General features: G+C 34.6%; 1 protein-coding gene across 5 annotated transcripts in view; it reads left to right on the forward strand.

The window, feature by feature from the left end:
• The window catches only part of DOP1A (DOP1 leucine zipper like protein A), a 117903-nt gene that overhangs the window by 28025 nt on the left and 77543 nt on the right, over positions 1-12335 (forward strand). For all 5 annotated transcript variants that reach the window (XR_003911210.1, XM_029945490.1, XM_029945492.1 and 2 more), the window contains exons 2-3: positions 4888-5078; positions 8499-8680. Coding sequence is in view for 4 of the 5 variants with exons in the window: in XM_029945490.1 (XP_029801350.1) it covers positions 4941-5078; positions 8499-8680 (320 nt within the window). In the remaining variant the exon portion in view is untranslated. The remainder of the gene's footprint in view (positions 1-4887; positions 5079-8498; positions 8681-12335) is intronic.

The following is a 12335-nucleotide window of genomic DNA, read 5'->3' on the forward strand; positions in this document are numbered from 1 at the left end:
GTTTACTACAGCTTTGTGATATATCTTGAAATCTAAGATTGTAATAACTTCCAGCTTTGTTCTTTCAGGATTGCTTTGGCTATTTGGGGCCCTTTGTGGTTCCATTTATAAATTTTAGGACTATTTTTTTCTAGACCAGTGAAAGATGCTGTTGGTATTTTGATAGGAATTTGCATTAAATCTTTACCTCTAGATTGCTTGGGGCGTATGGATATCTTAATAATATTGGATCTTCCATCCATGAACATGGCATATCTTTCCATTTGTGTTGTCTTCAATTTCTTTCATTAGTGCTTTATAGTTTTCAGAGTACCAGTCTTTCACCTCCTTGGTTAAATTTATTCCAATATATTTTACTATTTTTGGTGCAAATCTAAGTGAGATTGTTGCCTTAATTTCTTTCTGCTTTCTCATTATTAGTATAGAGAAATACAACAGATTTCTGTATATTATGTATTCTGTGACTACTGATTTCATTTATCAGTTCTGATAGTTTGTTGGTGGAGTGCTTAGGGTTTTCTATATATGGTATCATGTCAGTAGTGAAAGTTCTACTTCTTCCCTATCAGTTTGGATGTCTTTTATTTCTTGTCTGATTGCTATAGCCAGAACTTCCAGTACTGTGTTGATAAAAGTGGTGACAGTGGACATCCTTGTCTTGTTCATGGTCTTAGAGGAAAAGCTTTCACCTTTTCACCATTGAGTATAATGTTAGCTATGGGTTTTTCATATATGCCTTTATTTTGTTGAGATATGTTCTCTAAATCTACTTTCATGAGAATTTTTATCATGAATAGATATACTTTGTAAGAAGCTTTTCGGCATCTACTGTGATGATACGGTGTTTGTCCTTCCTTTTGTTAATGTGATATATACATCACCCACACAAATACTGAACCACCCATGCATCCCTGAAATGAATCTCTTTTGTTCATGGTGAATAACTTTAAATATATTGTTGGATTCAATTTGTGAATATTTTTTTGATAATTTTTGCCATCTATGTACATCAGAGATACTGACCTGTAGTTCTCTTTTTTAGTAGTGTTTTTATCTGGTTTTGGCAGCAGTATAATGCTGGTCTAATAGAATGAATTGGAAGCTTTTCTTCCTCTTCACGTTTGGAAAAGTTTGAGAAGAATAGGTATTTAACTCTTCCCCCCCCCCCCCCCCCCCCCCCGATGTTTGGTAGAATTCACTTGTAAAGCTGCCTGGTCCTTGATGTGTGTTTGTTAGTAATTTTTTAATTAGTGATTCAGTTTCATTACTAGTAATTAGTCTATTCACATTTTCTCTTTGTTCATGATTCAATTTTGGGACGCTATATGTTTTTAGGTTGTCTAATTTGTTGACATGTAATTTTTTTCATAATATTCTCCAATAATCCCTGGTAATTCTGTAGTGTCAATTGTTGTTTCTCTTCTTTTCTATCCGTGTACGAATCCTCATTTTTAATTTTTTTTATTTTTATGAGTCTAGCTAAAGGTTTGTCAATTTCATTGATTAATTTTTTCAAAAACCAGCTCCTGGTTTCATTGATCTGTTCTTTTGTTTGTTTTTAGTTTTTATTTTGTTCATTTCTGTTCTAATGTTTATTGTTTCTTTCTTCTACTGGCTTTGGGTTTTGTTTTTCTTCTTTTTCTAGCTCCCATAGGTGTAAGTTTAGGTTGTTTGGGATATTTCTTATTTTTTCAGATAAACCTGTATTGGTATAAACTTCTTTCTTAGAACTACTTTTGTTGTTTACTGTTGTGTTTTCATTTGTCTTCTTGAATTTTTTAAAATTTTTTCTTTGATTTCTTGGTTGTTCCATTCATTTTTTAGTAGCATGTTATTTAACCTCCATGTGTTTGTGCTTTTTCCAGATTTTTTCTTGTGAATTGATTTCTGGTTTCTTAGCATTCTGGTCAGAAAGGATGCATGGTATGACTTCAGTCTTTTTTAATTTATTAAGACTTGTGCCCTAATAAGTGATCTCTCCTGGAGAATGTTCCATGTATACTTGAAAAGAATGCATATTCTGGTGTTTTAGGATGGAATGTTCTGAATATATCTGTTAGGTTCATCTTCTCCAGGGTGTCCTTTGAGACCACTGTTTTCTTGTTGATTTTGGTTTTGGATCATTTACCCATTCTTTACTCCTCTCCCCCTCATGTTTTAGGTATATGGTGTCTTACCGTACATGCTTTTATTTTGTGAATCTCTTGACTGATTTTTGTTGATATACTTATTTTTACTGCTTTTGGGTTTCCTACTTATTCCTACTTATGGTCTTATGGTCTTTCCTTTCTACTCAAAATGTCCTGTGTAGGGGGCACCTGGGTGGCTCAGTTGGTTAAGCCTCCGACTTTGGCTCAGGTCATGATCTCACGTTCGTGGGTTCGAGCCCTACGTGGGGCTCTGTGCTGACAGCTCAGAGCCTGAGGCCTACTTCCAACTCTGTGTCTCTCTCTCTCTCTGCCCCTCCCCACTTATGCTCTGTCTCTCTCGGTCTCAAAAATAAATAAAAAACATTTTTAAAAATGTCCAGTGTGATATTTTTTATAGGGCTGGTTTAGTGGTTATGAAGTCCTTTAACTTTTGTTTGGTAAACTCTTAATCTCTCTTTTCTAAATTATGGCCTAGCTAGAGTATTCCTGGCTGCAGTTTTATTTCAGCACTTTGAGTATGTCATGCTCATTACCTTCTGGCCTGCAATATTTCTGCTGAAAAATCAGGTGATAGCCGTATGGGGTTTTCCTTGTATATAACTGTTTTCTCTTGCTGCTTTTAAAGTTCCCTCTTTATCACTATTTTTTGGCATCTTAATGATTGTGTGTCTGGGTATGGACCTCCTTGAGTTGATTTTGTCAGAGGTTTTCTGTGCCTCTGGATCTCAATTTCTGTTTTTTTCCCTAGATTCAGGAACTTTTCAGCTCTTATTTCTTCTCATTTTGAAAACCAAATATTTCGGGGTTCATCTTCCCCATTCAGTCTCCCTGATGTAAAAGTTTGTTTCTCTCCTCTCTTGTACCTGGGGTGTCCCTCCGTACCTCCCTCGGAAAGTCCCATGAGTCTGTTTAGCTCCTGATCTGTCACCACCCTTCCTACCTTCTTTGATATGGCCTCTTCTTTATATTTAGCTGCAGAGAGTTTTTTCTGCCAGTCTCTGGGTCATTTTTTGAGTTACTTACACTAATGTGTTTATTATCTGGCTGTATCCATAGGACAAGGTGAGCTTAGGGTCATCCTACTCCACCATCTTCCCTGGAGGTGCTGTCTGCTTTTCACTTTGTGGCCATATCCTTTACAACAGAAAGGTTTTGCATTCTGATGAAGTCCAATTTATTTTGTTGTTGTTGTTTGTGATGTTTTTAATGTTATTTCTAAGAAGACTACCTAGCCCTAGGCCACAAAAATGTACTCCTGTATTTTATTCTAAGACTTTTATAACTTAAATTTAGAGCTATGATCCATTTTCAGTTGATTTTTCTGTAGATATGAGGAAGGAATCAACTTTATTATTTTACATGTGGGTATCCAGTTATTCCAAAACCATTTGTTGAAATGATTATTTTTACCTTTCATTTAATCATATTGGCATACTCTGAGTCCCATTTTTAGACCCTTCTCCACATCCATGAATCTAGCTCTAAAGAAAAGTACAAAATTAGTTGAAAGTCTAACAGGATGCCAAAAATACTGGAGGAAAGGCCACATTGGGCCAAAGTTGATTGAGCCTCCTTTATATCTTTATTACTACTCTATTAGTTATCTAGTGCTGTATAACAAATTACCCCTCAAGGGAGAGGACTAAATCAGCAAGATTATTGTAGGTCATGAGTATGAGAGACTTTGGTTATGTAGCTCTGTGTCAGGATCTTTCATGAAGTTACAGTCAATATGTTGGTTGGTACTGCAGTCAAATCAAGGTTTGCTTGGAAATGAGAGATCTGCTTCTAAAATGGCTCGCTCACATGGCTGTTGGCGGAAAGCTGCAGTTCTTTACTACAGGAACCTCTGCATAGGGCTCCTGTGAGTGTTCTCACGATGTGGCCCCAGCGCTAATGATCTTAGTTTAGGGAGGGTGAGGGAGGATCTCAAGTTCCTTTATGATAGTTTTAACCATGACACATTGTCACTTTTGCCTTGCTATTTTTGTTAGAATTGAGTCACAAAATCCAGCCCAAGGGGCTAGAAGATTTAGAACTCCTTTTTTGAAATCATTATCAAAGAATGTCTGAACATGTTCTAAACTACCATGTGTGTTTTTCAGTTTTATCAAAAGTAAGGTCAGATTCTGAATAGTTGATGTTCCTTTATGCTGTATGCTCATTTATTGCCTAATAAAATGAGATGACTGTCAAATCTTTTTTTTTTTTAAGTTTTATTTAAGAATCTCTACACCCAATGTGAGGTTCAGACTCGGAACCCCGAGAATCACACGCTTTTCCAACTGAGCCGGCTAGCCAGGCACCCCTCCAAGTCATACATTTTTTTCAATTATTTATCCATTTATCCATCTGTCTATCCATCCATCTGTCTGTCTATCTATGCAGGGCCTTGATGTTTCAAGTCTTCATGTATTTAAGTATCAAAACAAAGTAGGGGAGTATTTCTATCACAAATATTGTATCAGAAAATATGAGAGAAATAACATGATTTTTAAACTGAAATAAGTACCAAAATATTTGCTATTCTTTTATGTCCCTTTGTTCTCACAGCCATTTTCCATTTCATGGGAAAGAGCAAGTGTATACTTTGACTTTTGCATACTAGGTGACCAGTTTTGACCACTTCTCACTCACGAAACATATTTAAAGTTGGCCAGTACTTTTGTAGCTAGAAAAAAAGAACCCATTTTAATACTTTACTTTGTAACTGCTTCCTTCTGCAAACTTTTTATAGGTAATGATTTTACATGACTTTGGAACTGGTCTCTAGTGGGACGCTGTGGGAGGATGAACACAGAAGAGCTGGAGTTACTGAGTGACTCCAAATACAGAAACTATGTAGCCGCAGTTGACAAAGCACTAAAGAATTTTGAATATTCCAGTGAATGGGCAGATTTGATATCGGCACTTGGAAAACTTAATAAGGTATGTCCAGAAACTCAGAGATCTGAGTTTCTACTAACTGAATTTCTGTAAAGCTTGAAGTAAAGAATTGTAAAAACGTAACCAAAGCTAAGAATTACTTTTGGTACTGCTATTTTACTTCATGAATTGCGTATCTGAATAGCCAGGCATATTTTTAAAGCCAAAACAACAAAAGTACTTAAAAAATATTGTTATTCCATCATTGCCATTAAAAACACAAGACTAGAAAGCAAATATGCTAACTCTGAAGGCTAACAAATTGCTGTAATTGAGCACAGATATGGTTCTAGAGTTCCTGACAGCAAAATTAAAAACTGTTGCAGAAAGTGGTAACTTGCTATATGCTTTACAAATGTTATGTAGGAGGAAGGAAAATTTTGTATCCAAGCAATTTCTTAGATATATTCAGTACTTTTTTGTAAAAGTGACAAGTAGTCACTTAGGCCTTGGATTTTGGCCTTGAATATTTCCTCTTAACATGTCTGGTTTTAATCCACTATTATGGTGGCATTATAGTTTAACTCATTTACATTTTTACACTGTTTTTTGTTTTCTTAGATCTAACTTTTCTTACCTCAGAGCTTTGATTTGGGGAATTTTGGAGGGATTTTTTTTTTTTAGCAGCTCTTACTGAATTGGAATGTTTTTAAATATTAAATGGAGTGGGGGGGAAGATAGGAAATGAGAGCTCTCCCAGTAACTTTTAAAGCGTAACTTACAATTATTAGGAAAGAAATTATCCTAATAAGCAAGTCCACTATTGCTTAACCTCATACATACTATAGGTAATTACTTTAATGTCTTCCCAAAAAACTTTATTTTCTCATGTGCCAGGATTTATTTTAGGATTAGATGTACAAACTTCTGTTTGACATGTTTACTTCTAACATTTATCATTTGGGGTTTGATAAATTATCAGATTTTTTATAATATCCTCAAGAAACAGTATGGATATGCTTAAAGGTAGTTAGGTTCTTTCTTCTGAAGAGTCTCTTTTTTTCTTTCTTTTTTTTTTTTAATGTTTATTTTTGAGAGAGAGAGAAGGAGAGAGAGAGTGAACAGGGGAGGGGCAAAGAGAGAGGGAGACACAGAATCTAACACTGGTTCCAGGCTCTGAGGGCTCGAACTCATGAAGTGGGAGATCATGACCTTAGCTAAAGTCAGACACTTAACCAACTGAGACACCCAGTCTCTTTCTGAAGACTTACTAGGAGTTATGTTTTAAAGCAGCTTATTTTTTTTAATTTTATTTTATTATTTTTAATATTTATTTTTTAAAGAGATACAGTAAGGGAGTGACAGAGAGAAAGGGAGACAAAATCTAAACCAGGGTACAGGCACCTAGCTATCAGTGCAGAGTCTGACATGGGGCTTGAACTCCCCAAACATGAGATCATGACCTAAACCAAAGTCTGACACTCAACCAACTGAGCCACCGAAGTGCCCCTAAAGATTTTAGGTAATCTCTATACCCAACATGAGGCCCAAACTCATTCTGAGATCAAGAGTCACATGCTCCACCAATTGAGCCAGCCAGACACTCCTAGAAGCAATTTATTAAATGTGGAAATCAAAAGGCCTAATTAAGTACATAAGTAGTTTTTGTATTTTATTGTATTCAGGTAACACAGAGAAAGATATGTAAATCACTGGGAAAACTTAAAGTTGTGAACAGGCAAGGATTATATTTAGTATAAATTTGTTCAAAATAGTCTGAATACATGTTTTAATATAAAATGTTGTTTATTAATATATTACATTTTCACCTCATACATTTTTTCAATTAAAATTGTTTTTAAAAAGAAATTTTTAAATTTTTAGAAAATGGTGCTATAAGAAATAAAATCATGCTATGTTTTCCTTTAAATTTTTATTTGGTATTAATATAATTTTTTATTAAAGTATTTTATGTTATAGATCATTAAATTTCTTTCTGCAGAGGTAATTGTACTTCTCCTTAAAATATATGCAAATATTGGGCTGTCTGGCTGATTCAGCTGGAAAAACATGTGACTCTTCATCTCAGGGTCTTGAGTTTGAGCCCCATGTTGCATGTGAAGAGATTACTAAAACTAAATAAGTAAATTTAAAATATGTAAGTACTGGCTCTTGGCTATTGTTTTAAAATTGAGAATAAGACTTTGGACATGGAAGCAGCTAGTTGAAAAATGTGTTTTATAGTTATGGTCTTGCCAGTGTTTTGCCCTTAATTTGCTCTTCATTTCTAGATTTAACTTTATTTGCATTCATTGCATCTAATTTAAGACAATTAAAAACTTGCAGTGGGAAGAACTTTGAAAATGTTATATGTAGGGGCACCAGGATGGCCCAGTCAGTTAAGCATCCGACTCTTGATTTTGGCTCAGGTCATGATCTCATGGTCTCATGAGTTTGAGCCCCATCTGGGCTCTGCGCTGGCTGCGTGGAGCCTGTTTGAGATTCTCCCTTTTTCTGTGCTCTCCCCTGCTCCTACTCTTTATGTCTTTCTCAAAATAAGTAAACTTAAAAAAAAAGAAGAAGAAGAAAGTGTTTAAGTGGACCTCAGTTAGAGCCTCCACTTTTGTTATAAACCTAGAGGTCAGTCCTGACTTTTCTTCTGTACTGCCTCTGGGAGACTATTTTATGTATTTTAATTTTAGTTCTTTATTTTGTAAGATAAAGGACTTTTCTTATATTCCTTCTAAATCCAATTCTAGGATATGATACTGTTCTCATTCTGTGTGTTCTATCAACACTTTACTATAATACTTTGAAGAACTTATTTGTAAGTTGTTCTTTTGTTACTTAAGTAACTCATCTCCTTTGGGTGGTTTGTAAAGTAGGATCTTCTATAAATTCTACTCTGACCATTATTCCTAAAGAACTGTGATGTTTGAGTAAACATGGTTGTGATTGGTCCACCTGGGAAATTAGGTTAGTAAAAACAAATGGGCAATTATAATCTTATGTAGGTTCTTGTAAGCATTAGAATTCCTTCTATCATATGACATCCTAAAGCAGTGGTCCTCTCTCTCCAGCAACATGTTTATGTTGAGGTCATTTCCTTCATATCTTTCAGAGAGTGTATCAAAAGTAGATTGACATTAAAGATTTGTAAAAATCAAAATCACTGCCTCTTCTGAATAAAAATGTTGACAAAATATTGTGATATTTTAAATAAAAATGGTATTTCTGTTAACATGGAGGGGTTTGGGGTTTTTTTTTTAACAAAATAATTTTTTTACATCCTGTTTTAATTTTAAATATGGTGTATATTGATAGATGTAATTGACTAAAACAAGAGTTTTTTTGACATCTTTTATAACTTATTAGAGTGTAAAAAAGTCCTATAAGGATTTTTGATAATTCTATGCTAGAAAATGGAAATAAAAGATGCAACATTTTTGTTTTTCTCAGCTGAATTAAAATGTTTTCTTCAAGGTTTTACAAAATAATGCAAAGTACCAGGTAGTACCCAAAAAGCTGACTATAGGCAAACGCCTAGCTCAATGTCTACATCCAGCATTACCAGGTGGAGTTCATCGAAAGGCACTTGAAACATATGAAATTATCTTTAAAATCATTGGACCCAAGAGACTTGCCAAAGATCTTTTTTTATACAGGTAAGAATAAGTTTTTTATGTATGTGTAAATAAAATATATTTTTAACTGTGCTATGTGGTAAAAGCTAAAATATTGAAAACTCCTTAATGATGTTTTTAGGTGTCAGTGTCAAATATTTTGATAGTTAAGTGCTTCAAAAAATGTTAAGATATTTTTTAATGTTAAATTTTTTTTCTTCTTCTATGTCATTTATGAGTTTTTATTTAAAATTGTTGAGACTACAGTACCTTTCTGCCTTTTTAAACTTGAGGAACTACCTTGAGGAAAAATAAGATACCTTTATCTCTTAGCAACCTGGAATAGCCTTTTTCTGTTGGTTTACATTCTCCTGTTTACTTTCTCAATTTTCATATAGACATAAGTAATTTTTTTTAAGTTTTATTTGTTTTGAGAGGAGAGCAAGCAGGTGGGGAGGGGTAGAGAGAGAGGGAGAGAATACCAATCAGGCTTGGTATTGTCAGCACAGAGCTCCATACAGGGCTCGAACTCACAAACCATGAGATTGTGACCGGACCTGAAATAGGAGTTGGACACTTAACTGACTGAGCCACTCAGGTGTCCCTGGACATACGGAATTTCTTAAAGTTTGCTTAGTCTTATGTTTTCACTTTCTATCTTTTCTTGGGTGGTCATATTCACATCCATGGCTTATCTTTTAAGTGCTGACTTGGTATCACCAGTATTGGCTTCTGATTTAAACTTCTGGATTACTTGCCATCTCTTTGTGGTTCTTTAAAAGCAGCTGAAGCTCACCCTCTACCAAACTAAACTCATTTTCTATAAACTCAGCCTTTTGCAGTGCATTCAGTAAGTAGCACCATTGTCCATCCAGTTGCATCAGCCTGAAATCCAGGGGTTACACTTAATATACTGTTTTCTTTGCCCATATTCTTTTTCCTTCCGTGTACATTCTGTCACTAAGAGTTCTGTCTCATTGGTGAAGCCCAGAAGCAGAGGAATCCAAATGGTTTGGCTTTACCACTAACCAGCTCTGTGATCTTGGATCATTTTCTTCACCTCTCTTTGTGTATTCTCATTTGCAAAATGAGAATAAGATTACCTGTTTCACAGGATTGTTAATAGAATTAAAAATGTAAATCTATATAAAGTGTTTAGAACAATGTGCAGCATATAGGAAGTACTCAGTAATTGTTACCTATTGTTCTGATAGATGTTCTAATAGACATCTACTTCTTTCCACCCTTACTGGCAGCTTCTGTTCTAAGTAAGCATTATCTCTAGCTCAGTCTTTGTCACTGGCCTTCTACCATTCACATAATTTCTTATTCTTATCCTTCTATAACCTTTTCTCCAAATAGTACCAGAGTAAACATTTTAATACATTAAATAGATGTCATTCCCCTGCTAAAAACCTCCATTGACTTCTTCCTGTTACTTAAAAAGTCAAAATCAAAGCCCTTACTGTGGTTTCTAAGGTTTTATATATTCTGGTCCTGCCTCTGTCAGTTACCTCCCACTCCTACCACTTTGTGCCCAATTTACTCCCATTTTTTTATTCTTCCTCATTTTTTTCTTTTTCCTTCACCCTATGATGCTCTAATCCAGATCTCTGATTAAATATCAAATCCTCAGAGAAGACTTGCTTAGTTATCCTATCTATAACAGACTTCCTTCATCTTTGTCATTAGTACTCAGTGGTTTTACTGTGATGTATTTAGAGGGAGGTATCTTTTTCCTAGTTGGAATTAATTGGGATTTTTAAATCTATGAATCAGTGACTTTTATCGATTCTAAAACTCTTTAAATTGCCTTTATTCCTTCCATCTGTTGTCTCCCTTTTTGGAACTATGAGTAACCATGTGGTGGATCTTCTCACTCTGACTTTCCCATCTCTTATCCTCTCTTCTCTGTTTTTAGATCTCTTGTCTGTGCTGCATTCAGGGTACTTTCTTCTTACCTAGCTTCCAGCTCACTAATTCATTCATTCATTCATTCATTCATTTATTCATTCTCTCTCTCTCTCTCCATATATAGTTAAAAATTTTTCTTAACCTTATTGAAATATAATTGACATGCAACACTGTCTAAGATGTACTATGTATTTGATATATGTATATACTGTGAAATGATTACCATTAAGTTTAAACACATCCATCATAACTTCAGTTGTGATATTTTTTTCTTATGATGAGAACTTTTAAGTTGCTACTCTTTTAGCAACTTTCAAATACAGTATTCTTAACCCTAGTCACCATCCAGTACATTACATCCCTAGAACTTATTTGTTTTCTAACTAGAAGCTTGTACCTTCCTTCATTGATTTCTCCTCCCTGCTTCCGCTAGGCAACCACCATTCTCTTCTCTGTTTTTATGAGTTTGATTTCCTTAGATTTCACATTTAAATGAGATCATACAGTATTTGTCTTCCTTTGTATGACTTACTTCACATAGCATAATGCCCTAGAGATCAGTCATATTGTCATAAATGGCAAGATTTCCTTTTTTCTCATGACCAAATAATACTCTATTCAGAGAGAGAGAGAGAGAATGTCTGTGTGTATGTCTACACGCACATGTGAGTTTATCCATTTATCTGTCAGTGGACACAGGTTGTTTTCCATGTCTTGGCTGTTGGAAATAATTCTGCAGTGAACGTGGAAGTGCAGATATCTCTTCAATTTCATTTTCTTTCCTGATTTCATTTCCTTCCAATACATATCCAGAAGTGGGATTTCCAGATCATATTGTAGTTCTGTTTTCAATTTCTTGAAGGACCTCCATACTGTTTTCCATAATTGCTGTGCCAGTTTACATTCCCTCCAACAGTGTACAATGTTTCTCTTTTCTCCACTTCCTTTTTAGCATTTTTTGTCTTTTGTCTTTTGATAATAGTCTAACAGTTGTAAGATGGTACCCCATTGTGGTTTTGATTTGTATTTCCCTGATGATTAATGATCTTGAGCGCCTTTTCATGTACCTATTAGCCATTCCAATATCTTCTTTAGAAAAATATTTGTTCGAGTCCTTTGTCCATTTTTAATTGGATTATTTGAGGTTTTTTGCTATCCAGTTATGTGAGTCGCTTATATTAATTTTGATATTAACTCCTTATTAGATATGTGGTTCACAGATACTTTCTCTGATTCGATAGATGACCTTTCGCTGTACTGATAATCTTTTACTGTGCAGTAGCTTTTTACTTTGATACAGTCCCAGTTGTTTGTTTTTACTTTTGTTGCTGTGCTTTAGGTTTCATATCCAAAATATCGTTTCCAAGACCAATATCAAGAAGCTTTCCCCCTATGTTTCCCTCTAAGAGTTTTATAGTTTCTGGCCTTATATTTAAGTCTCTAGTTCAAGTTAACTTTTGTGTGTGGCGTAAGATAGGGGTCTAGTTTCTTTTTTTTTTTTTTGCAAGTCCGTATCCAGTTTTCCTCCTTCACTCTTTACATTGGTAACTCAGACCTCATTTTTTTTTTTTACTTTGATCATTCTTGTCATGGGGTTATCATTTTTAATTTCTTTTAATGCAAACTTCTAGCTTTGTTGATTTGCTTTACTGTGCATATATCATTTATCTTTAAATTCTGCATGGAGGTCTTAAAAATACTATCTAAAGTGAGTAACAGGTTGTTTTTAACAGTAATAAATACTACATTCCAAAGAAAAAGCACTTAGAAAGCTGAGAATTGC

This window comes from Suricata suricatta, chromosome 7 (genome assembly GCF_006229205.1).
Source record: "Suricata suricatta isolate VVHF042 chromosome 7, meerkat_22Aug2017_6uvM2_HiC, whole genome shotgun sequence".
NCBI classification, from domain to species: Eukaryota; Metazoa; Chordata; class Mammalia; order Carnivora; family Herpestidae; genus Suricata; species Suricata suricatta.